This window comes from Epinephelus fuscoguttatus, linkage group LG1 (genome assembly GCF_011397635.1).
Source record: "Epinephelus fuscoguttatus linkage group LG1, E.fuscoguttatus.final_Chr_v1".
Taxonomy (NCBI): domain Eukaryota; kingdom Metazoa; phylum Chordata; class Actinopteri; order Perciformes; family Serranidae; genus Epinephelus; species Epinephelus fuscoguttatus.
In genome coordinates this window covers 30150070-30177934 of record NC_064752.1, presented here as the reverse complement: position 1 = coordinate 30177934, position 27865 = coordinate 30150070, and the positions used below count along the sequence as shown (strand labels likewise).

The 27865-nt window shown below is 41.6% G+C and overlaps 1 protein-coding gene across 2 annotated transcripts in view; it reads right to left on the bottom strand.

Annotated features, from left to right (window-relative positions):
* Positions 1-27865, bottom strand: part of cdh4 (cadherin 4, type 1, R-cadherin (retinal)) — a 255920-nt gene that overhangs the window by 45241 nt on the left and 182814 nt on the right. For both annotated transcript variants that reach the window (XM_049584183.1, XM_049584190.1), the window contains exons 6-7: positions 17624-17779; positions 10972-11116 (exon numbers count right to left, since the gene is read on the bottom strand). In XM_049584183.1, the coding sequence (XP_049440140.1) occupies positions 10972-11116; positions 17624-17779 (301 nt within the window). The remainder of the gene's footprint in view (positions 1-10971; positions 11117-17623; positions 17780-27865) is intronic.

The following is a 27865-nucleotide window of genomic DNA, read 5'->3' as shown; positions in this document are numbered from 1 at the left end:
GGCTAAATGGGCATCTGCTACTGTAACACTCAACAAAAGGTCAGATGATGTTTGACAGCATGCGAATGGCAAAACAGACTGTATGAGAAAACTTGCTGAATTGCAGATACTCGTGGAACTGAGTAGTAAAGGTGGCAAGACTTCATATTTACTTTATAACACTTACACCTACAGGTACAGTGGATATTCTGCTCTGCATTGCTTACGTGTGAAGGAAGTGGTCGAAAACGCAAACTGACACAAAACAGCCCTTCATACTGAGGCATTAGTGCTAAACACTAACACTCTGTGTGGACAGAAACTGTTCATGTGGCCCTGATGTGTGTGGATTGGCACTATGATATAAATGGACTAACAATAAGGAGCACAGTGAGAAACACCTGCTCACAGAGTCTAGGCTTAATACTGATTGAAACATCGTAGTGCTCTTCCACCTCTGCTCGCCTCCATCACTCCATCGCCTCCCTCCTGTGCTGATTCCCTAATTACCCCCCCAGGCAAGATGGAGAGGGAAAGTCTCTTAAATCTCTCTGCAACTGTTAGCAAACTCCATTAGGAGAGAGCGAGTTAGACGCAGCGTCCCTGTCCCCCCATTGGGAGGGCAACTGAGAGAGAAGGCACTCAGCGGCTGGTTTTGATCTTGCACTTTCATTTACGAAGGCCTTTTTTGGGAGGAAGACGGTCCATAAAAGGGAGAGACGTGCTGTCAGAGTCGGGGAGAAGGGAGAGGGAAGGAGAGGGATGGAGCATCAGTGGGCAGATGTTCTGAGTACACTGCAGCGCCAGAATGTGAGAGCTTTCCGAAGAAATCACACCATGTCGACAGATCTTTATCCAAGGCCACTTAACATGCTGCATGTTACAGTGTTGAGGATTTTTTTTAAGTAATTTGGATCATTTTGGTGACCCTGGAAAGGTAGACGTGTTTTCTGTGTTCTTTTTATGTGTGTATGTTAGCCTGAGCTTATAGCTCCTGACCCCAGAGGTGGGTTGAGTAATTAAAATCTATACTCAGGTAAAAGTCCAATTACTCCCACAAAAAGTGACTCAAGTAAAAGTGAAAATTACCCTTTGAAAAACCTACTCATAGTTCTTGTTTTGATGAGCAGGTCGGCTAATCAAACAAATGAGGACAGCCTACACAACTGAGATATGAATAATCTCCCACCCTCTCCCCATCTCTACCCCCTCTCTAACATCAAAGTTTGACATTGCACATGAAAAATTAACATAGCTAGTGTTAAGCTAGCTAACTCATTTTCACCCACAGTATGTGCAATTTACTTCAGTGCAGGGTTTCCCTCAGGTGGCAAGTATCTTTTGACAGGGCCTGGCACAGGCCAGCAGATACAAATCTTTTTAATGGGGGCCAGCAACACTTAGTTTTGATGTTAACAATGCAGGAAAGTTAAATTAAAATAAGTTTTTGGTGTGTAAAATGTACCATCTGGTCTGATATGCAGATTTGGTGTAAAGACCTATGAGTGATTGAAACGGGGACAAAACTAGATTTTGTATTTGGCCTCCAAAAGGCTAGAAACAGTCCCGCTAGCTGGTGCGTCTACAGAAAACAATGCAGCTGTCACAAGAAGAGGAACAGCATGTTGCCAAGGCAAAAATGGGATGAAGAGATCTCATTGCAGTCTTATGTCCCATAGCGGATGAAGAGGAGTCAGTAAGTTTGTAAGTGGTTAATGTTAGTAACATGATCTGTTGTGGAGTTTTGACTCCTCACAGTAACAGTAATGTCAACTCACTCAGGGCCGAATTTACAAAAGGACTGCATGGCTTTTGTGGCCGCTAAACTGGTAAAAATGGAGCAAACAGATACCGTCTAATTCACAAAGCACGCTCAGAGGGTGAAATGCTCCACTAACTGCGCTGCCAAGCAGACTGCGTCTCGGTGCTCCGGTGTTATTTGCACGTATTTAAATGAGGTAATATGCATATATTTGGCGCAAAAATTGCCCCTTTCTATGAAAATGAGCCTCATTGATAAACAACGTCTAATTCACTAACACCAGTGCTAATAGCCACACGCAGTTTGAGTGAAGTAAATAACGTCTTTAGAAAGCTGGTGCAAACTGGGCGCTCCTCTGTGGAAGCCTTTCGCCCAGACTTTCCAGTGATTGTGGCAGCAGTGATTGTCTGTTAAATCAGTCTGTAAATAATATTTTGACGTTATTATTATAATCATTATTACTTTAATGGCATCCGAAGATATCGATGCGTTGAACAGGTGACAGTCTGTGGTCGTTCTCAAAAGGCACTTCTGTCACGCACTTCAAAAGCAACTTTCAATATATTTATTTTACAAAACGGGGGAAACAAACGTGAACAAAAACAGTTCCATAATTCATATTAAATTCATAAGATAACGAAAAAAAACAGCTACAAGTGAGAGGGAATAGTGATAAAGTGGTCAAACTTAGTCAAATCCACAGCCTCAACCCATCCGACACTGTTAGACTGACTCACCAGCAGACATCACTACATGAGGGTATACAGTATTCAGTACTTTGCCAAACAAAGTCTGCCATTGTTCTGCCACGGTGTTCCTGGTGCAAAGCTAGCATTTATACTTTGCCATGTGGCTAATTGCAATCAGGGGCAAATCAGGGGCAAACTGCACTCACCTGCCAAACTTTGTGGGCGTGTTTGTGCTGGTATATCATTAGTGCAATATCCTTTGTGAATAGGACGTTAAGACAGGGCAAACCGCAGGTGCAAGTGAAGTGCAATTCAAGATGCTATCAGCGGCCGCAGTTCATTCTTTGTGAATTCGGCCCTCAGTGTACATGCAAACATCAGCTGCTGACTTGTTAACTGTAATGTTAGGCTACTGTTAAAATCAAACTGTCTAACATTAGCTAACTGGGAATGTTAACATTAATACAAGCAAGCTTGCACAACCTGTCAGCTGCGGCTGTCATGAGGTGAGAGGCTCTGTGCCTATGTGCGTGTGTAACCAGTTTCATTTTGCTCGCCCGACATTAATAGGGTGGTTTTCTTGACCCACTAGGCCACTTAAAAACATCTTAAATATACACTTCTAAAAATCCACAATGATTTAGGCCAGACAAGGGGTAAACTTATGCAAGGCGGGCCGTCTGGTTTGCACTTGAGGTGCTCCCCCAATTTACACTCAGCACTTAAAGCAGACTAGTGCTAATGAAGGTATAAATGGCAAATGCAGTGAAGTAAAAAGTAGATCAAAAATAAGTAGTAAAGAGCCGAAGTACAGCTTAAAAAGAAGAACATGAAAAGTATTCCTTAAAAATATATACTTTTTTCTCATGTGTCTCACTTGTAATGTGTTACTATCCACTCCTGCTTGACCCACAGACAACAGGTGATTTTTAATAATAAAAATGAATAATGATAACAATGAGGAGAAATATCTAAAACAACCTATTCGCACACATTTAACAGGTTCAACCAGTTTCCCAGGACAATGGTTTATTTCTCGTTAACACGAGCTGAATGTGATCAGGTAGCGCATGTTGTTATTTACTGTTTTCTGTGTTTTTGATTACCTGCACAATTAAATTTCACAAGTCACAGGTTCACTTAGAGCAGATCGGAGGATGGGTGGCAGAAAGTGACAAATGAAGCCGTTTTCAGACAGATCCTGATCCTGGCTCACGGTTTGATGGGATCTCTCCCCAACGTAACATCTGGTGACGGTGATAAGGGCGGTTCCCTGTAGGTCTCCCTCTATGATGGCTTTCACACAGTGCTAGATTTGAAGATGTGTTGTAATGCTTCAGAGAACCTTTGATATCTGGGTCTGTAGATACAGAATGTGATACTGCAGCTTTACACATACCCCTCCCCCCTTTGACTGGCATTTTGAAAAAAATATAAAGTGGCCAAGGATTTTTATTGAACAGCTATCCTTAATAAAGGCTTGTTGCTACTCCACACATTCAGTGGCAGTTTCAGTAAATATGACAAAATGTTATTTTCTATAAAAGTTACCAACGACAGCGGATCACCAGAAAAACAAAAGCATATCAGTACAAACATTGATGAAGGCAAAACAAAAAGTCAGGTAAAAGCTTGTAAAATGTCCAAAAAACTTTCTGAAAATTCACGAGTACTATACACCAGTCATACTGAATTTTTCCTTCAACTGTGAAATTTAACCATGCAGGTAATGTCCCTTTTCTTTCCTTTTGTTGAGAAGTTTTTTTCCTCACAGCCTCAAGAGATTAAGTGAGAAAATGTGTTCCTAATTGCTTGTTGGTTTTTGATTTGGGTGTATACTGTACATTTCAAGGCACAAGTTTCATGACGCAACAGCTCACTTAAAGATAGCATCGCTTACTACCTGGAAATGTCACACAAAAGTGATAAGTGACAAGTGATAATTGAAAGCTCATCAAATGTTGTCTTTGCTGTTGTTGTTGTTTTACTGTACCATTAAAGGGAAATTTCGCTTTATTTCAACCTGTCTCCTATCGTCCTAAATTTGTTTCAAGTGACTAGTGACATAAAAATAATAGTTAGCATGTTAGCCGTTAGCCGAGATACAGCCGGGGCGCATAGTAGCGTCAGACCTGTTAAAATGTAAGTGAACGGGCGTACTTCAAGTGCAAAGTGAGTCCACTAAACAAGCTTTTTTTTCCACAAAGACCGCCTCATATTGTTAGGATAAATGTCAGAGAACATATAGAAAACGACATGTAAACGTGTTGTCTTACCTTACCGGTGTGGTGCCATGTTTGTTGTTTACCATTTAGCTCTGCTTTCCAAAGCGCGGCCAAAATATCGTGAGAACAAGCAGTGATCTCATACCGTGCCTGAACAAGCAGCAACAGCTGGAAGGCAGAACTGGACAGTAGCCTGAAAAGTTAATTCATTTATTTTATGAAAGATTTATAGAATAATGGCTGACTTTTTGCCAGACTTCGACTTTGTGGAGGAGGAATTTGATTTTGCAGAGCATGATGGCCGCCCTTATTTATTTGAGCCAGAATACACTTTGTGAAATTGAAGAACAGAGGAGGAGAGAGAGAGAGGCGCAACAGGTAGAGGACGAGAGAGGAGGAACAGCTGCTGCAAGGCTGCGTAGCTCTGGAGATTGGTGCCAATGCCCCAATGCCCACAGAAGAGGAATGCAGAGCTAGATGGTAAACAAACATGGCAGACAACACGTTTACATGTCGTTTTCTATATGTTCTCTGACATTTATCCTAACGATATGAGGCGGTCTTTGTGGAAAAAGCTTGTTCAGTGGACTAACTTTGTACTTGAAGGTTGCCCATTCACTTACGTTTTAACAGGTCTGACGCTACTATGCGCCCTGGCTGTATCTAGGCTAACGGCTAACATGCTAACTATTATTTTTATGTCACTAGTCACTTGAAACAAATTTAGGACGATAGGAGACAGGTTGAAATCAAGCGAAATTTCCCTTTAAGCTCTCTGTGTCGTGATGGGTAAAGGCAATACATTGCTACAATAAATGTAAAAACTGTGACTGTATTTTTTGCCAATCCTTATGTAGCAATAGGTACGAATACTGTTTGATGTTTCATCACTGTTCAAACCTGCAGTGGGTCGCGGGAGACAGACGCCTGAGATATTCCAGCAGCATCGTTGGACACTGTGCCCCCCTGAGCAGCACCTGTCAGCTGCAATACTGTGACAGGTTTCAACAAACCACCTGTAGTTAGGATGAAAAGAGAGCATGTCACCTGGAGTAACCCCTCAGGGATTTCCATGATCACCTTTCGATTCCACAGAATGACCCAAGCCATGTGCAAAGTCTTGATGTACACTGGGGATCTGTGAAGCTCAGCGCAAGCGATAACCACACTCAACTGATCACTAAAAGCACTTAAAATGTTTGAGTTATATGTCACATTAAAGTTAAGTTTAAAGTGGAATAAATGTATATTATAAGAAGGAGCTAGGTGAAGTGCTGCATTCAGGGCTCCCACACATTTTCATGGACAAAAATGTAAAACTTCTCTGCAATTTTTCAAGGACCTATAATGAAATTCCAAGACTATTATCACACTGTCACATTGTCATGTGTGATCCTGGGTTTTTGTTAATATTATGTTATCTTGTAGACTCCATTTTAGGGTTTTCTTTTTTGTGTTCTTCCTCATTTTGTATTCATTCAGGTTTCATCTGCTTCCTGTTTCATTTTGTTGATTCTCTCCTCATGTGTCATGTCTGGTTTTACCTCCTGTGTCTGTGTGTTTTCCCACCGATTTCTACCACACCTGTCTTCCTTCAGTCTCGTTAGTCCCTCCCTGTTCCCAGAGTCTTCCCTTCACACCTGTTCTATATTAGTCTTGTTTCCTTCACCCTACTGTTCCCAACCACACCCCTGTTGTAAGCCAATCCCCATTTCCCTCCTTTTCTCCATGTCTTCCTTCTCCAGCTGTGTCTGAGTTTTCTGTGTATACATATCTGTGTGTTTCCCTTTGCTCCTTGCCGGTTCATCCTGTGTTCATCCTTGTGTCCGTGGTGTCATTCCCTGCTCTGTTTCCTGCCTGGTGTCTTGTGTTCAATTTTTTTTTTTTTTAACCTGAGTTCATTGCATTATCCCGGTTGTTTTTCAGTTTAGTTTTGGTTTTTCTGTCATTTGGATTTTCAGGTACTTGCCTGTTCTGGATGCATTAAAGACAAAACTTAAACCTGCCTGCTGCTCTGCATTTGAGTTCTTCCTGAACTGATTTATGACACATTATTTTTTTTTCTCTTATTTAAACATATAAAATTCCAACTCTATTCAAGCATGGCATACATAGAGGGAGAGACGGAAAGTGTGGAGAGAAAATTAGGAAAAGTACGTGATGTGAAAACAAAATTTCAAACATGTGTGCTGTGTGCTACATTACATGGAGGGTTATCAAAGGAAGATAAAGAGTTTCATTGCAAACAACCAGTGTTCCATGACTTTTCCAAAACTTCCAAGGGTTTTACCAACTCCTTGACTTTGCCAGGCCACAAGATTTCTATAACTCTGGGAACCCTGTGTAGTGGGTCAGAATACTGAATCAGTGTAAAAAAAATTTGAACAGCAGCTGGTGCTCTTCAGGATATGCAAAGGTTAGGACTGACAGAGAGAAAAAGTGAAAAACCCAGAGAGTGTGAGACACTCCCAAGCCAAAAATAAGTATTATTTGTGCTCAGGAGTGTCTCAGATTGCTGTAGTTCACAAAGTTCTTTTATTGACTTTTAATATTTTTGGTTGTTGCCTTAGGTTTCATGATTCACTGTAGCAGAGTTTCTGGTGTGTAAAGAAAGATGCACACAAAAGATTTTAGTCAAAGTCAGAGTTGATATTAATTAATGTATCTCAAATTCATATCTCAAAGTTGGCTGCATATCCCGCTCTCTATCTGCGCCGCTGCTGGGTATAAAAACCAACTTCAGCAAGAACTGTGCGGCACTTAACTTGAAGTCTAAACTGGGTCCATTATTAGTGAGTAAACGATTTAACTGGCGGAGGATATATTAAAAGCTTAAATGGGCCAGAAAAGTGTAAAATGTCTCCTTGAACCTACACTGAAGATGAATCGTAGTCGTTCTTGTTTTCTGCAACTAAACAGGCAATTAGGCTGACACAGCTTTGCAGCCTATTTTCCTAATTAAAATTCATCAATTCAGAGACCAATGACTGAGCAAAGGAAGCTCCATGCACATGATGCCTTTTTGACACAACTCTCCAACACCTGGCATTGTGTGCTCCACAAACAAATGTTACTTGGCAGTGATTGTTTAATGAAGAGTGGAGCAATTATACTGTACATAGTGTAATGTATTTCTAGTTAATTAGTATCACAGATTGCCTTCTGTTCAAAACAAAATTTAACTCAAAGACTTTTGTCGTCATGCTCTTTTTTTAAACTAAACACAGATTATCAGAGTGAAAAACGAAGAAAGTAGCTTTTGGAATGTCTGGTTGCCCTCGCTAATTAGGAGCTCTGTATATAGACTCACGCTCCACTGAGGAGTAACCAGTGTTCACACACACACACACACGCACACGCACACACACACACACACACACACACACACACACACACACACACACTCAAAGCCAATCCCACACTTGCTCATCCATACACACACATACAGACACACAACATGCCTTCCTATATTGTTTACAAATTCCCCCGAGATTAAACTTAGCAACAGAACAATATCTGAACGCTGTGAAGACAAACATGGGTCCTCGGGGTCTGATTGTTAGAACAAGAGTTCTTCCAGTCGAAACATGAAAGCTACTTGCACATTCTGCTCTCGTCTCTGGCTTTGCGCTGACCACAGCTCTGTTCCCTGATTCTGAGGGAAGGTCTACATCTCTCCATGCTCTGCAGAATCTGATAATGATGCATCCAGCCAGAATACTGTGACACAAATATCTCATGAGCTCGCCCTCGTCTGAACCGACCGAAAACTTGAGGCGTCACGGCGAATTCACACCTCGTGTCTGTTTATAAAATGTTTACTCAAGGATACTGAAAGTAAGATGAAGTTTTTCTGGAGGGCCCAGAAATGATAAGGAAGAGCATCGGATTGGTCAAACTCACGGACGTAGAGCTGAAGATGTAAACAGGATCATTTGGCTATAAGAGGCTGTGCAATACATTTCAAACATTTTCTTCACACACTTCTTAATATTTCATACCAATGCAATAAAACCTTTTAACTATGCATAGATCAGTCTAAAGTACAGCTTCAAATGGATTATTGCATTTTCTGTGCATTCATTTGAATTGTTACATAATACAATTTAAATGGTTATAATTGTAAATGATTGCAGGCTTGTATTTATAGGTGTTTTATGGCTTCCGTTATGACTCATCCATTCAGAACAAAAACAAAAAGAACAAAAAGTGCAGTTTGAGCTCATATTGTCCTACCACTAACTGTTCAATTCTTCTCAAGGCACAATGCGAGCTTTGTTATTAAACTTGTATGTTCGGTAACCCTGAATCAGACAGAGTCAAACATGAAACTCTTACACAGAATAAACTCTACATACAAATTCCCACAAACACGGTGGTGGTAGCTCAGTTTGGTAGCAACTTGGGATAGGAATTGGAGAATGACAGTTGAAGTCCTGCACAGACAAAGTACAGAGTGTGGACTGGTAGCTGGAGAGGTGCCAGTTCACCTTCCAGGCACCGCCGAGATGCCCTTAGAGCAAGACACAGAACATCTAACTGCAGCCATATGCACCTGACCATGGGCAATCCCATCACCCTGAGGTCAGCCTGAATCTGTTTTGATTGTAATCTGATTTTAATAAGTCTGGACAGCAGTGCAAAACACAACAATGTCAAATCCAGTGTGACGGAAGTGCAAAGCAGAATCCATGCTGCTACTAGCAAAGTGCTGCGGAGGACAACAATCAGTGGACAGATGCCGATGGAGGAGTTCTGCACTGCAACAACAGCATGGTTGTTTGGTGAGTGAAATCATGAGCCTCTATTACTCATGCTTCTACACTGGAAAGCCATGTCACCAGTGTAGCTATATAGTTACAGATGCCTATGTCGTTACCAAAGCAACCCATGCAGATATGTTGGTGAATCTTCTTCTAGAAATATTTGTTTATTAGGTCCCAAAGTTCCCAACCTGTGGGTCAGGACCCTCAAAACAGCACAGAAAGATAAAGGTCAGGGGTCACGAGATGATTGACAAGAAAGGAAGGAAGGTGAAAAGGTTCTTTTGCTCTCTAGAAAACTAGAGAGCCCCCAACAAAAGAGGAATGAATTGGAATTGTAAAATAATACTGTGAAGTATATAACATGGAAAAGCTAACTATTTCTTTTTTTGTGTGTCCTTATATTTAGGAAATAAAATCAACCCAACAGGGAAACACATTAAAGGTACAGATATGGACAGGAACTTAACCCCTTCTCTTTAACAATGCTTTCTGTGTGACTCATTGACCCAACCTGATATTTTGGAACAATTTATTTCTCTATGATTGTCTGTGCTTTTTTTCTTCTATTTCTTTTCTTTCTTTCTTTTAAATTTCATTCTATAGCACATATAACTGTACAGAGTAAAGTTTAAAAAAAAATGAAAAGGTTCTTTACAAGCTGTGACGAGGGGTCACAAGTGGACACTGCTTTATTTCATAAACCAAAAGAAATGGGAACCACTGGTGTAAAGGCACAGAGGTTATTTGGTGGATTCTTTCACACTCACAGTGCCCAACAGTGGGGAATCAATTCAGGTTTTTTGCCTTCTCTTTCACCTTTGTAAAAATAAAAAATACAGGAACATTATCCAAGTATTGTGTGTACAGTGTATTTTGCCTGAATGGGTCATTTTGATAGCTGCCCACAGAAATAATACTTTAGCATAACACAAATACTAACTTAGGAAGCTGGCAAATATTTTAATGTAGTATACTTTAGCTTTCTTTTTGTAATATTCACCAGGTGCATTTCTATTCACCTCTTCTTTTGTGCATTTTCAATCTGTGCACAAAGAAATCTAAGTGGAAATAGCAAAAATTGAAAAAAAAAGTTATTATGCTTGGGGGAGGTAGAAAAGCTCTTTTCACCATCTCTGGAGGCCTTTAATAGCGTCTGCACACATGCAGTGCTGTTAACAGAACTCTTCCAAGAGTAATGTTATTTGTCCAAAACTCTATTTCCTTTGTCTTGTGTTCTCCCCACTATACATCCATTGTTGTCTTTGTTTGAGGTTTGACTGGCACTCTAATTATGTCATCCTGTTGCGCCCTCTTCTGCAGTAGCACGCTACTCAATAATTAGCGCCACCTACCACTCATCTTGATGAACCAACTCCCAACGTTTGCATCAGAGCAGTGGATGGAAAAGCACAAAAATGCATTTTCTTTTGCAGATTCTCAACTCAAAGACTGTTTCCATAATTGCTTGGTGATGCAGTGCAGACTTCTCACAACCTCCAGTTACTCCTGTGTTACACTACTCAGCTGTAATGAGCAGAAGTAACTCTCACCTGGTTTGGACCCTTCAGCCACGGAGCCGTTGTACACCTGGTTCTGAAACTCTGGTCTGTTGTCGTTCATGTCAATCACATAGATGTACAGATCGATTGGGTTCTCCACCTGGTTCCCGTTCATGTCTACGGCATGGGCTCGCAGCTGTGAATGCACACAAAGAAAGACGGCATCATTAGCATTCAACGCCGAATATGGGCTTGAATAAATATTCCAAATGTAGTTCAACTGACAGCAGGCCGCTGGCTTGATTGATATAAAACTCTGCAGACTGTCTGCACTGGAACAAACTCAGCACAGAACTTTGACTTTGTTAAGTGGCAACTTTGTTTAACTGGCAAATGCTCTGTTTCTTGTCTGCCAACGGGGCACGAGTATCCTGTTGGCATCTTGGCGCGGACAACAACAACACAGAAAGGGGCAAAGTAGTAAAATGTTCCAGACACACAAACAACACCTATTTTGTTGTTAGCACAGCCAGAGGCCTAAAAAAAATATCAGAGAGGTGTTTCTGCTCAAGCTGTGGCTTCTTTTTTTGTGAGCGAGGAGAATGTTTGTCTCGGTTTGTTTTGACAAAGCCAGCCATTCGGATGGATGTCTCTGACTGATGAGCTGTTCCTTGACAATTCACAGTGTGAGAATAGAGAGAGCAAAGAGGAAGAGCAGGAAGAAACAGAGCGGTGCAGGGAAAAAGGCAGATGAGATGGCAAAGAGAGGAGGAGAGTGACTGAGTCTTGTGCAAGTAAATGAGAGATGAAAACACAAAGAGGCAGTGTGGGGGTGTGGGGGCTTGAACAGGGACGACTGACAAAAGCAATCATCATCTACAGCGGGATGTCTTAATCTCCACCGCTGCCGTTGCACACCCTCTACTCCCCACCAATCCCCACTAATGATATCTAACATAACGCAAAGCTTTGTAATAGCCCTGGAACCAAACCGGCACTGTTCACTGTGACTTACATTACTCTCATTCAATTGCCTAGAAATCCATATCCTCTGCAGAAATGTTATTCAATCACAGCTTGGCTTGGTAAGAGGAGAAGGGCTCTTATGTCTGGCTAAAACTGACACACTGGCAGCAAAATATTTTGTCTGCCACAACACAGTTGAGGAGGATCTGCCTGCCAGCCTATTTACAGGAAGTCGTGATGTATTGTGGGGTGACATGAAAGATTGAATGGCGACACCTGCCTTCACCGAAACACAACTAATCATGTCAGCTTTCGTGCCTGTCTGTCAAGGATGTCTCAAAAACATACACAAACACGGGCCCCGCTTGAGCATTCACACGCGCATCCAAACACCAATTCAGACACATGTTTATGCATATTAACATGGACATTGACAAAAGCGCGTGGATACACACTTGGGGAGATGCATACAGCCAATCAAAAGAGCCCTCTTTAGCCACTTAATGATCCTCAAGATGCTAGTTTTCCATTGGCTGAAGCACAGCAAACAAACATGGAGAGGAGACCCAACAAACAAACAAGCCCAATCTGTTTTCTCAGCTGTGATCACTGCACGCTGAGGGATGTGTGACTGTGATATGTGTGACTGCTTCACTGCATGGGTGTGTGAGTGTGTGTGGATAATGATCGTGTGTTTTTGTTTGTGTTAAACTGGGTGTTTGTGTGTGTATGTTTTGTCCCTTCTGCCTGTGGATTTGTGTGTGTACATCCCTGTATATTTTCTCATATTCCTGAATGTTTATTTAGTATCTCTATATTCGTGTGTGCGTGTGTGTGTCTTCCTGAGTGTGTGTCTGTGCTACAGAGTCTGTCTATGTGTGTCTGTGTTTGTGTGCTCGATGGAGGAATTGGAAATGTGATCTAAGGGCCTGGAGGAGGGTGTGCACCGCATAGACTGCAAATCTATGTGTGTGAAGAGACATCAGTATTCTGCAGGGTGAGCTTTAGTATGACTGGACCAACCACAGAGGAGAAATACAGTTCGTATTTGGCCCATTGGTCCTCTTACCCAATATATAACCATACTTGCATGGTACTTCCAGAAATCCTTGACAGTTTTGGACTCTATGCAGTGTTTTTTTTCTTTCTCTGGCCAAAGTGATCTCATGCCTACTCCTCATATTTTGATACGTGAGCAGGAGCCCCCAGCTTTATCATCATGACACCGGGGCAGCTTTTTGCATTGCACTTTGACACAGAATCATCAAGTCACGTGACTAAGAAGAGGTGAGGTAGGCCTGTCATGATAACTACTTTTCTTTGACAATATATTGACCCAGAAATACTTGTGATAAACAAAGTCATGTGCCTGTTGGACCCATCCACCCTAAGTGGACTTCCTCGCTCTTTGTACTTCGCCTGTTGCTCTGACCATCTAATAATAATGCGGATGGGTTTAGAGTTGGTTGAAATCCCGGTGTGCCTCTCACACAGATGCTAAAGGTCGCCCCCAGCGTCACTATAATGAAGCCAGGGACTAGTGTTCATTTCAACTAGTCCATACCCATTGGTAGCTTTGTCACCTTCTACCTATGCCAATCCTCAATGCCTCTGTGCAGTTTCACATAGATTGACCACGTCAGTGAGTAGAAAAATGTGGGACAGACTGCCTGACAGAATGACACACTGACAGTTTCTGTGATTATGTACAGCATACCATACCATGACTTAAAAAATAACCAAATTAAAAAAAACCCAAAACATTCGGCCACAGGGGGAGCCACAGCGATCGGTCGCATTTTAGCCATTTTTAAGCACCCAGTTGCCAATTAGAGTTAAATTTCTCCAGTCACCTTGAGGCGTCCTGTTCTACATATCTACCAAGTTTAGTAAAAATCGATATGGCAGTTAGGCCTAGATAGGAAATTAGCTCTCTAGCGCCCCCATTTTGTTTGATGGGGTCAATAATGGAGGGGTCCCCTCAGATTATGTGTGGTCATATGCCTACAAAGTTGCGTGGTGTTCGGTGAAACCCTTGAGATGTTAGACACCTTTATGTGATGAGCCACGCCCTCCGCAATATTCATTGCCTTATAGAAGCTCAGTTTTAGTAAGTTTTCCAACTTTTGTCAAGAGGGAACTTTAGATATTGGTCCCTGGATTATGTTCACCGAGTTTCATGCAGATCGGTCAAACTTCCTAGGAAGAGATCGATTTTAAAGGGAAATTTCGCTTTATTTCAACCTGTCTCCTATCGTCCTAAATTTGTTTCAAGTGACTAGTGACATAAAAATAATAGTTAGCATGTTAGCCGTTAGCCGAGATACAGCCGGGGCGCATAGTAGTGTCAGACCTGTTAAAACGTAAGTGAATGGGCAACTTTCAAGTGCAAAGTTAGTCCACTAAACAAGCTTTTTCCACAAAGACCGCCTCATATTGTTAGGATAAATGTCAGAGAATATATAGAAAACGACATGTAAACGTGTTGTCTTACCTTACCGGTGTGCTGCCATGTTTGTTTACCATCTAGCTCTGCTTTCCAAAGCGTGGCCAAAATATCGCGAGAACAAGCAGTGATCTCATACTGTGCGCTCCTAAATCACCCATAACCCTATCATAAACTGCTGGAGAAATCCAAGTTTGTAAGTGTGTAAGTTTGTAGTTGTAGAAAAAACTTGTCAAACTATATTAGTTTAGAGATAAAAAAAAAGTTTTCATTATTTAGTCAAACACCTCAACATTTAAAATGTGAATAGGTACAATATTTTGTAGGATACATCATCTCTGGACAATAAACTTTAGTGACTTTGATGATCCCCTGAATTTTCACCTGGGATCAGATCAAATTTCAGTTTGTTTAATACTTTGATTTATGACCAAACATGTGCAAAACTAATGACATTCCCATCAGCCCCAGCTGTACTTTTTTATAATGCTTAATAGCAAATGTTAGTAGGCTAACATGCTGAATTAAAACAGTGGACATTGCAAACATCATGCGTGTTAAACATCTGTGTGTTAGCATGCTGACGTTAGAATGTCACTCAAAGCACCACCATGCCAAAGTACATCCACTAACTGGAGAGTCTTAGTCTTGTTTTATGATCAATAACAAAAAAATTATTTTTTCCTATATTTTCAAATTTAGCTAATAAAACATTCAATTGTCCATTAAGTTAAGTCAAGTTAATTTAATTTATATAGCTCAGTATCACAAAATCACAAATTGGCCTTAAGGGGCTTTACAGTCTGTACAGCTTATGTCCTCACACAAATGAAATCTGACAAATTAAAGCCACACACATGGTGTTGTTGCACTAAGACAGTGCTGTCACTTAACATAAACTTCATGGAAAGTTATGTAGGTTAGGTTTTTGCAAGTAAAATTACGTAGGTTAGGTTTAGGAAAAGAAACAGGGTGATAACGTACCTTTCTTTCACACAGGACATGCACACTGGGAGAAAGTCCTGTGTTTGTTTGACCCATCCATCATCCAACCTGCCTCCTTATGTAGACTTTCGCTCTTTAAACCACTTTCGTCTTTACCCCTGCCAGCGCATTTGTCACGTGAAGATTTCTGGTGCCATGTAGGAACAATGCATGAGAACAGCCTGGCAAATTATACGCACTGTCCTCAGACTGTCAAATCAGATGAGGAAAAACTCCACCCTCCCCCAAAAAACCCTTTCACAAGAAAATATGGAAAGAGAGCGAAACTGAGGATGTACAGACATGCAATTGATGTTGCGTGCACAAATAGATGTAAGAATAAAATACAGTACAGCCAATCATGATGAAAAATAAAATAAATCTAAAGGAGGATGTTGAGCGACTTTCAGGTGCTACAGACTGATGGGATGTGAACAAGAGGACCTTCTCTCGAAATAAGTATCCCAACAGCACTATCAGCTGATCTTATGATCGATGCATCTGTGTAAAACACGCATACAAACACTCACTGTACACCCCAGGACATGCATTCATGCAAACAAACAAAAAAAATTGCAGACATTCTCATATTTGCTCAATTCTCCTTGTGTCCGGATGACTCACCGTAGATCTGTCTGACAAAACTGAAGCTCAGGCTAACACCCACTCTCCTCACCTCGCAGATCACTTCCCCCTGGTACTAGTCTGTCAAAAACAGCAGCCTCGTCTCTCTTTTCACTCGAACCCAAAACTAACAAGCAAAGTTTTGGCCTGCGAGAGCGCAGCAGTGCTGGGAACTTCCTGTCAAGTTGAAAGAAAGTAAGCAATGGACTAAATTTCCCCTGGGTCAAACGCTGGCTACATTCTCCTACACTAAATCATACATCACAAACAGCATGGGTCCACGGGAGTCTAAATAGGAGCTGCATTCAACTCCAAGTGCCCTCAACCTAACATGCTGTTTTCACTACAGGCTGTGTCAAATAAGAACTGTTTACTGAGCGGCTGTCCTTTCCCAGGGACCAATAACCTGGCTGCTTTATTGATCCCAATTTGCTGGTTGAGTGTAAGAGCAGGTATGGAGAGACAACAAACACACACACACCAGTGTCCGGGGCCAGAACATAGCAAGTAACGTAACAAGAGGCTCATCTGAAAACTAAATGGAACACACACACACCCAGAAGACAAACCAATCAAGACGGCAATCATCTAGAGCTTTGTGTTTGTTTATAGTCATCGCACGTCCTGTGTGTGTGCATTGGTGTTTATAATGTTTGCTGAGAGTGAGTGCTGACAGAGACACTGAAGAGATCCACTCTCCTTTATTCTATTCTTCCTCTGAGACAGCAGCATGCTTTTGAATTAGCTCTATCGGCAGCGCAGCCATCTATCATGCTGACAGGCACGCGGGTGTTGTGAGTCTGACACCAGCGCTCACCTCGAGTGGAGGTGTTAGTCTTTGCTGATATAAACTGAGTCCTGTAATGTGTGTGTGTATATGAACCAATGGCCTAGCATTAACGCAAGTCCCATGTGGTCTGCATATTTAATTCGCACATTCATGAAACTGTTTAACCCGAGGCTCCAGAGGGGCTAACCATGAACTCAAACCTCCCGTGTATGTGTGTGTGTGTATATGTGTGTGTGTGTGTGTGTGTGTGTGTGTGTGATGGGGAATCCTATGGGCCATATGCAATGCTAACTGTACAGCTGTCGGCCTGCACCTTTAAACAGCACAGCTGCAAAGTGCACAAGGTGAACGTGGAACAACTTGTGGGGGTTGTGAAGTGAAACGGGGCAGCAGCACAAAACAGGTAGGTGGGAAACACACATAGAAAGTAGGAAGAGCTGCTTACAGGATGAACCATATTATTAGCATTCAATACACGTACGCACACACTCGAAGCCGCACCTGCTCATTAGCTCTTATGGTAAGAACAAAGACAACAGTTTTCCTACTCTCCAGCTCGGTTCTGTCTGTTTCCCTCTGTTCTATCTGTGTAGTTAAACCCCAATGTAAATGCCACCTGAAGTGGCTGTGTGTTTTGTCAAGGCATCCGTGCTTTCATTGCTGGCTACGGCATCAATCAGACGCTTGAGATGCTGGTGTGAAGTTACTGTACAGTTCTCTGAATGGGCTCCGACTTGTGGTTTTGTTGCGGCAGGCAACATTAGTGTTGGAATGAAAGGTAGATGGGGAAGAGAAAAGACGAGACACATTTCCACAGGGATAATTAGGAGATAATGAGACAGACGTAAATGGAGCAAGAGCGGGAAACAGAAATAGACTCGTTTCTTCCTTACATGGAAGGAGGCTCTCTCCTCTCGGTCCAGGGGTTGGGTGACAAACATGTTGCCGCTGATGGGGTCTATGTTGTAGATACCACTCGGGGGCTGATCAGCACCTGCTCCTGTGATGCTGTAGCGGATGCCAACATCTTTGTCCTGATCTGAGCGGATCTGAGAAAAGAACCAGAGAAACAAGTTTAAAAGAGAGGAAAAATCTGTTTTTTTTTTTTGTTCTGGCTTTTCCTTCACTTGCAACAGAAAGCACAAAATGATCAGAGCATAGAGACATAAATTGTCAAAAAAAGGCATTTTGAAATAAAAACGAAAGTTGAAGAGAAAAGCGAGAGGACATGGGATGTTTGATAGAAACACTGATGTTAACGCTTCCACTGCCATCTTTCTTTTGTGCTAACGCTTTGAACCTACAGCCTGAAGGTAAAAATTGAAAATTGAACAATGGGCAGTGAGGGAAATACAGCCATTGTCTGATGATTCTGTCTGACCTGCTGAGTTTTCGGTTTACTTTACCATCATGGCAGCTTCTCAGCAGACCTTGAACAAGTGTGAAAGGATGGCTACCTGCCTGGATGATGTGAAAATGACTCATGCCCGTTATTCTCAACTATGCCTAACTTGAGCTTGATATCTCAATGCGTCTGTTCCACCTTTAACACCTCGGCTGTTATTTCTCACACAAAATGTGACATTTAAAGAGTGATACATTTTACTTTGAACAAGTTTCAGTGAGAGCGTCTCTACTGCCACGGCAATAAAAATATCAATACTTTAGCTCAGCACCTTGCTGTTTTAAAAGAAGACAAAAGAGAACTGGATTGAAACATTTCTTTGTGTGGCATTGATTTTCAATAGGCTCCAAGGATTTTACTGTCTCACCACACAATGCAGCAACGTTGATGTGGCATTCCTTAAATTCCTGGGTCTGAAAGTGTTACCATTACAAATACAAAGGCTGAACTTTAGAGGTTTGTTAGCTTTGGACAGGGCCAGCATAACCATTTCCCCCTGTTTCCAGTCTTTGTGCTGTGCTTCATATTCAATGAGTGGTATCAATCCTCTCATCTAGCTCTTGGTAAGAAAGCGAATATGTTCATTTCCCAGGAAGCATTCCTTTAACTTTTAAATCATGTTACATAGTTATGGCCATAGTTGAGAGCAAATCAGTGCGGATGGGCTCAGTCATCTGAGGCAAACAGTAATTACAGAAATGTTGTTCATGCAAATGTGACCCTTAACATCCTCAAGTTAAGTGTTTACTGCGTAGGATTTAGCAATGAAGTTGCAGATTGCAACTAAATGAAACTTCTTCTTCTGTGCCAAGTTTGTAGGAGAATTACAGTGGCCAATGTGAAAATGCAAAAACATGAATGGCCCTATCAAAAGCTAGTGTTTGGTTTATCTGTTCTGGGCTGCTGTAAAATAACATCCATATCCATATGTAGATATAAACAGCTCCATTTAAAATATTTAAAACATGACAATTCTTATTTTCAGGTGATTATACAATGATGAAAACGTAGTTATAAATAATATACTCTATTTCTGCCCATACAGCCGCCCTAAATCCTACACAGTGGGCCTTTAAACACTTAATTTCAGTCCAAATCATTCTAATTGTGTTGTTTTCATAATTTATAGAAAAGCAAGAGCTCAATAACACTCAATAAAACACACATCAAGCTGAATTATTGTCCAGTTTTGTTTTATAAACTTACTGCACACCGTCACTGATGAATTCAGTCAGTACTCACAATGTATTTAAGACACAATACTTAAAGCTATAGTTGTTTATTTTTAGAAATAATTACATTTCGTCACATTCGCTGAAACTGCCACTGTATCCACACAGCAGTACATAAGACAGATAATCTATGCCAAAAAATTCCTACTTATCATATTCCTCCTTAAACATCTAATGGCCTTATCAAATATGAACGTGAACAACCAATCAGCAGTCTCTAATGCAGCTGTCAAACTAAGCAGCACTGATCAAATATAACCCAAGATGCTGTTACTGCATTGCCTAGTTCTCACCACAAATGTTCTTAGAAACATATTTTAGTGTACTGTTTAGCTGTAAAATGGTGGCTGGGTCAAAAACGTCTCATCTTAAAAACTTGTGGGTTTTTCTCTTGTGTGTTCCTAACCATTTCTTGCTTGTGACCCCTTAATAGTCAATCAATGTGTACTACCAACTGCTCTTCACTGGTAGCATGTCTATGCATTGTGAGCAATTCAGTCCAGGAGTGATTCAAAGTGATTCTTCCACCTCAGACTGTTTCATTTGAATGATTTTTACATGTCTGATGAGGTAAAATTCAACAGTATTTTAACCAGATAGACATCTGTGTAAAGTCAGATGATTAAATATTAAAATAAAAAAATTAATTATATATAAGACATATAGTATTTCCTCGGAAATTGTCTACCGACCACAGTGATTCATCTTGTGATCCTTTGTGGTTGATAATCACTGTGTTTAACATACTGCATTACATTCCAGTATGCAGTATACACGGCTGTAACCTGATTCACCGCTGTGTTCAGGTTCAGTAATTACACAGATAGCCATTTAATCACATTACAGCGGTCAATGACTCTTTAAAGCCAGTAATATGGATTGATTTTATGGCTTCATGGATCCTGGAACAGTTTGATCTATCTTCAAGTGCTACATCTTCATATCATCTTTCCTCTCAACTCAACCTCAGATTCTGAACACTGCGTTGACTCTTTTTCATTGGGACTGAACCATCACTATGGTTACAAGTCAGAGGGAATAATCACAGAGTCAAATGGAGAATAAGGAAGGCTTGGTTCTTTTTCTCTCTCTATCTTTTTCTTCCCCTCCTATGCAATTTGCCTGGTCTATGGGGCTGCAGATCATGCATGAAAATGAAATTACTTCATCCGTTCAGCAGTGACGGCGGCTTCTGCATAAAACATCTCTCTGTTTGAACATGATACCCTCTCCCCTAATTTCCAACGTGGTCCTCCCACACCCACAGTGTAGCACTCTGCTGCGAGCTTTCACAACCTGCAATTTTCATTTCCTGGGCTCACTTCTCATGCAGGATCCATATGAGATCCCCACAGGTTCAGGTGTAATGTACAGCATTATATTACTCCTTTCAATCATCGTACTCAGGCTGTTCTACAGTCTGTGACGTACATGTAATCAGTGTAGCATGACAATGATACTGTAAGACTAATTGCATTCACGACGCCCACCATCTGCCAATCAAAGCCAGATGAAATGATGGCAAAAATAATAACATCATTTGATCGTTCACCCTCATCCTCTGTGTCATCAGACAAATTAAGCAGTGCAGAATAGACAGATTATGCATTTCGGCAATGAGAACATGCCTGAGAAGTTTTCTTACCACTGAAGGAGACAAACATGTTAAGGTCTCACTGTTCAAAATTAACTGAGCCACGCCACAAAGAGTCCCATCTGGTCAAGTTGTGAAAACAAAACAAAAAAACACCCTGCATCTATTTTTGCATGTACAGTATTTCTTTGGTGCATTAGAGGCAGCTTGGTGAGAGGTAACAGGTAAGAAATTCTCTGTGAGCACACCAAAGCGAGGATCAAAAGGACCTGCTCAGTTCAATAATTAACAAGCCCGTCATGTGGGAAACACACATATGAAATTTTCACCTGCATCCAGACCGGTGCATGGTTGCGTGTCTGATTATATGTGTGTGTGTGTGTGTGTGTGTGTGTGTGTGTATGTGTGAGTTTGCACACGATCCGTCTCTTCACTTGGACTTCAAAGCAGACTATGTGTAGTTGCCACACTGGCGGAATAGCCCCGAGAGGAGACAAAGGAGCTCTCACACGTCACGCGGCCTCTGCTTCCACGCCTGTTTAAAATTCCACATCAAGGCCACCTGAGACCAGATGTCACATTTGCCCGTGTCTCTTAATGAAGAGTCTTTATATCAATAAATTGAATAAATGAAGAAGCACGGCTTCCCGGAGTCCTGGGAATCCCATGAGTGACAACTGCTCAATTGAGCCATTTGAATGGAATGCTAATGATGAAAGCTGGGATTTCTATCCTCCTCTTCCTCTCTCTGTATCCATGGCTATCTTTCATTCTCCTTCTTACTTCAGTACCTCCTGGCTGATAGAATGGCTACTAATCATGCTAAAAATAGCAAGGAGAGGCAGATGCAAGGGGACTTAACTGGCTGTCTGTCTCCGTCAGATCAGACCAGACATCAGATAAGTGACCTATTTGTAGCTCTTTGAGAGTGATTTCCTTGATTACTGACAACTACTGGGATCCTGTGGGACAAGCTATCAGCGTGAGAAGAAAGATGGAGAGGGATGGAGGCAGAGAGACACAGGGAGCGAACGCAATGGGGAGTTAGGGGAAATTAGATGAAGAATTAGTGCTCTGTTAAACTCCTCAGGGTGAAGCAAGGCACACAAACAGATAGAGGGAAAGGAACGGAAAGGAATACATTTCCATTCATTGAGCATAGCGGCTGGCTGCCTAATTAGCACAGTGTGAAGTTTCAGTCTGTCCAAATCTGCTTTAATTGATCCAACCCTGTATGATCACCCTTTCTGCATAAATAGTTTGATGCCTACATAAACAGGAGCTAATTTGGTGTTTATTTGATGGTATTCTACGTTTCATCCGCTCACTCTGTGTCTGACTTATTTCAAAATGAACAAAGCCGAATGCCGCTATGCAAAGGACAAGCACATGTGGAGCTGTGGTTGTCTTTGGCTGGCAGTATTTTGCTTCTAGGAAACAACAATCATTCAACCAGGAAGTCATTAAAGGACAGTGTGCTGCAGGCACCCGTGGGATCATTAAGGGTTACTGTGTGCTATGGGCTAATGTCACACAATAATGGGAATCTGTAGTTTACACTCTTTGATAGCCTCTTTTATGTCTCGTCCACGCTTAATGGTTCAGGCCTGTATTGTGGTCCTTTGGCTTCACACACATCTCTCTCTCTCTCTTTTTATTTTATAGCTCTTTATGGGCTCAGTCACCTCACTTTGCCTCTGGGGCACATCAAACACCCCCCACAGGTTACGCAGGCTCAAGAGCCACACCAGGAGACCAGGGGATCATTCAATACCACAGATCTATCCAACACAGTCAGAGTGCTCTATGAACACTCAGCTGCTCCATTATCAGGAAGGCAATGCTGCATGTTGTTGCCACTTTTTTTTTCAATTGATCAAATGTTTAAGGAAAAAAAAGTCCTTTAATGTAGGTTACAGATATGTAAATGTCACATATGCATGCAAAATGGGAGCAGGTGAATTCATCTTTTAAAGGTCTAGTAAGTGTTTTCTGGGCGGCACGGTGGTGTGGTGGTCGCCTCACAGCAAGAGGGTTGCCGGTTCGATCCTGGGCGTGGGAGCCCTTCTGTGCAGAGTTTGCATGTCAGCGTGGGTTCTCTCCGGGCACTCCGGCTTCCTCCCACAGTCCAAAGACATGCAGATTGGGGACTAGGTTAATTGATAACTCTAAATTGTCCGTAGGTGTGAATGCAAGTGTGAATGGTTGTCTGTCTCTATGTGTCAGCCCTGCGACCTGGCGACCTGTCCAGGGTGTACCCTGCCTCTCGCCCGATGTCAGCTGGGATAGGCTCCAGCCCCCCCGCGACCCTCAAGAGGATGAAGCGGTTAGAAGATGAATGAATGAATGAAGTATGTTTTCCTTAGTGTATAATCACCTTTTAATATAAATTATAGTGTTTTCATTACATTAAAATGAATGGATTATATCTACATAGGGAGAGGGTCCTCGTCCATAGAGTCTGCCATGTTGCACCGCTGTGTTTCTACAGCAGCCTACAACGGACAAATTAAACACTGGCTGTAGATGGGGCCATTTGTGTTTTTGTGTTGGCTGCTGTAGTTAGCAGCCCCGCCACAACCAGCTGAACAGCGTTGGGAAAACATTGATTTTTCAACTGGTTTATTCAGTTTTTTTACTGGTTTTAATCACCTGGTCTGTTTGTTTTGGAGAGGAAGAGATCTTTGCAAATAATTTGGCTCCTGGTAAAAACCTCCTGAGCAATGAACACTGAAGAAATCCTAACTGGGATTCAAGCTTGGCACATGGAAGAAGTTTTAGCTTGTTGTGATTTGCATTCCTCACCACTAGATGCCACAGAATCAAACACACTACCTGATTGTGTGGATATATTATACGTTTCAGGACTGCAAATAAGCAACAAACCATTAAACCAGGTCCTGTCCATTTTAGCCTGCTTTACAAAGGTCACATTTGTGAATATAAATGGTTGCTTTGTCTCCAGCTTCTGTAGCACCTGCTGAATTAGTTTGAAAAGGCTTTAGTAGCAAAATATGTCTTGTCCATCTACATAAAAAAGCTACATACTGCATAACCATAAACAAATTAATGGTATTTTTCCACATTTAATTGTGTCTGTTCTTACATTTTTTTCTTTTTAAATTGAAATTAACTTACTGAAAGTTACTGACAGGGTTGCCAACTTTTCAATTTCCAAACTCAGTTTAGGAGTGACAAATTAATTTAGATTTTACATGGTCAAAGTCAGGGCCATCCTGAACCTGATTACACTGAAAAATTCAGCAAACCTCTGAAGAGAAATATTTATTTATTTATCATGATTTTAAGAATGATCTTTCAATGTTACAGTAGCAATTCAGTTGACTTACCCAGTACAGTAATGTGCAACAAAATAACCTAGAACATTTTGAGCACAAATCCACTGCCCTTGTCAGCAAACCTATAATTACCTAAAACCTAAACTATTTTTTTTAATCAAATTAGACTTCTTTGGTGATGGTTTAATTTGGTAGCCTATTTACAATGTGAGAAATTACTGCTGTGGTGTGAGTCTTTCTTTGTCCTTTTTGGTCGCTCCAAATACTGGTACTCAAACAGCACAATTAGACGTGCATCAAAACTGAAAGGACAGCTCACTTGATTGCACTGTTTTACCCTGCTGCTTTGGCACTGCACTGCTCTGTCTTCTCTGTCTGTAGGCTGTCAGTGTCCTCTTTTCATGCCACTATGTTATCAGCCATGAATAGTTTTTTAATTGTGTGAGAAAATGGACTTGTGGTGTGAGAGCGTATCAAAAGTGTAAAGTGTGTAACTACAATGATCAATGTATGAGAGTTGTCCACCCTGCTCTCAAAGTAAACTCAAAATTATCCCACTGGATTACCTATGTAGCTAAGTTAGATCAGTGCTAGCAATGCAGGCCTTCTAAAGCATGTGCGTAATAGTCTCCTGGATAAGTAACCATTGCATGCAGTGTTCTATGATATAGCTCGCACTATTTCACTAGCCTGTACATGGGCTAAAACCAGCATGTGCAGAAACATAGGCAGCCAGTTGGGTTAGCTAGCAAGCTGCTGCGGAGTAGAATCCTATTTAGGATACAGCAGCTAATTCAAAGAGTTCAGTGCTGTTTTTACTTTCTTCAACAGGCACTGATTGATTGATTGATTGATTGATTGATTGACGATTTAGAGTTTAAAGGAGCTATATGTAAGAAATCAAATCAAATCAACTTTATTTATATGGCACTTTTCATACAACAGTAACACAAAGTGCCTCACAGAGGTTAAAAACAACAAAGATCCAAAACAGAAAAAAAAAAGAAAAGAGAAAACCCAACCCTCCCACCCCACATAGAGATACGTAAATATACATATACGCACACACACACACACACACACACACACACACACACACACACACACACACACAGATATACACACACAGATATACACACACACACACACTAGCTATCACTAAAGAGACATGGCCGAGCACCTAGACCCGAAGCAAGGAAAAAGCCACTTCTGGGGGCCGTCCACACTGAGAGGGCCCACGGTCCACGGCCACAGGGAGCGCCGCCATAGAGACCTCCCCGACCTGGGTAGACATGAGGCTCCACACCGAGGTGCAGTGCCCTACAGCCACCCAGGTCAGAGGAACAACTCTCAGTGTGGTAGGCCCCCATGAGGAAACACTGGAGCTAAAAGCTGAGGGACTAAAACAGTAAGATCGGATAAAAGGTATAAAAAGAACCAAATAAACAAAAAGCTATTTAGCTCATAAAATTGAGTTAATAGCTAGGTAAGAATGATCTAAAACAGAGACATAAAATGCATCAAAACTAAAACCTATAGGCTAACTAAAATAACAAAAGATAAAGGTTAAATGAGATAAGAACGTAAAAAGAGGAAGGGTAAGAACATAAAAAATAAATAAAAAATAGATAATAGATAGATAAATCGGTTATAAGAAATCTAAAGCAAATAGTCGTAAAATCCTCCTAATATGTTACAGAGACTAAGGAAAAATGTTTATATAACATACTGATCTCACCGACAACAATAGTACAGCAAGAATATTCGCATTTAAAAAACATTTTTATGTTCTGCAAATCATGTTTATGTTTTGAATTTGTGTTTTGGCCTGTTGCGCCACCCACCGCCACCTACCAGTCACGCAGTCAGTAGAGTCTCAGCATCAGTTACAGTTACGACTGAGCTACAGCAGCACGGCAAGCAGCATTAGCAGCGTCCCAGTACATAGTATTAGCAGCCGGCTCCTCCGCTGTATCCCGGCAGCAGCGCTAGCAGCAGAGAAGCCGGACTTGCTCGAACAGTCCGCTGGAAAACCGAAGATCAAAGATGCGGCGATGCGGCCCTGCCACGGCAGCCACCCGTGGGCAAACAAATCAGTCTCCAGCGTGCCGCTGTCCAGCAACCTTGACTCTGTAGGGGAGGAGGGGCGGACACGACTTGCGGCAGTATTTTGAATTTGAGTGCAGTAACCGTTTTGGCCACATTCTTACATACAGCGCCTTTAAAGCTTAACGCCCCGGCCTGCGAGAGCATTGCGTGTGCATTGTGAAACCTCTTGTTTTTTTTCCCAGCACCCATGTTAAAACACCCACATGTGTGGCTGCTCACACCCATGTGGGCAGTGAGCAGCCACACTGCCCACATGAGCATTGCTGCTCAGCTGCCCAACATCTAGAGATTTGGAGTTGCTTATTCTTTCTGCATGACGTGCATAATTTTCATATTCATATCAACATTATATTCCCTTTAACAACAGTTTAAAAATAAAAGCCCCCTGGCAACATTTCTATGGATAGAATCCCTTTATTTGTCGACACAAGGCTTTCTATTGTGAAATATTTCCAGGACTGTGTTGCTGACAATGCAGTGCACAGCTCCATAAATTTGTGGAGAACTGTCTTTAATCGTGAAAATACAATACTCATAGAAGCATCCAACACTGCAGCAGCTCCGCCGCAGCAACAATGTATGGGTGAACACCGCATGAATGCGAGCATCAGTAGTTTAGCAAGGTAGCCTTCTTGCGCTGCTCACGCGGGCAGTGTGACCCAGGCGTTAGAAGGCTCACACTGCTTGCCCAAGTCTGCCTTGTTTTGCAGTGTCTTAATAATGAGGCTAATGATGGCAATGTTAGCATGGCCCACAGTCAGAACAGACACAGTTATGAAAGTAAGACCCAGGCTGAAAAACACTACAATTTTCCTTTAATTTATGTAGTGTATCTCATATTACCAATAGGGAACTAGATAATGGTTTAAATATACTTTAAATCCTTTCTTTTTTTCTGTCTTTACCTATGTGTTTGTCTTTCTTTGTGTCAGTCATCGTGTTACATTTAATCTAATTGTTGGGCTAATGCTCTAATGATTGTGTTTTTCTTATTCATCTAAACCCAGTAAAGATATGCTTGATATATGCAATAATATTTTATGTGTAAGACATAGTAAATTAAGTGAGGCAAGCAGCAAGTCAGCTATTTATATAACTGGGTGACACAGTAGATGTCAGTGATGGTGCCATGAGCCAAATATGGAAAACGCCTACTACACAGGAATTAGAGCAGTTTGGTTTGAGGTATGTAAGTTTGAGGGATGGTTAATATGCAATAAAGCTGAATTAATGGCATTTCTGTGCTGAGGTGCATTGTGGGAGGAAGTGATGCCAAACACTCAGGGCACAGACAGGCTATGACTGAGCCCTTCTGACAGCCTATCAGTCACGCTTTAACTGTCATAGCTGTCAACTGTAATTAAGACAGCGTCTGCCAAATATCTGGATGCCTTTAATAGAGACTACTTACTGACTGGATGGCTCATATACTCACAAGCCTGCTCTGCTTTTAGACTCCGTCTCCCACGCTGAACTGCCTGTTTATGTTGGCACAT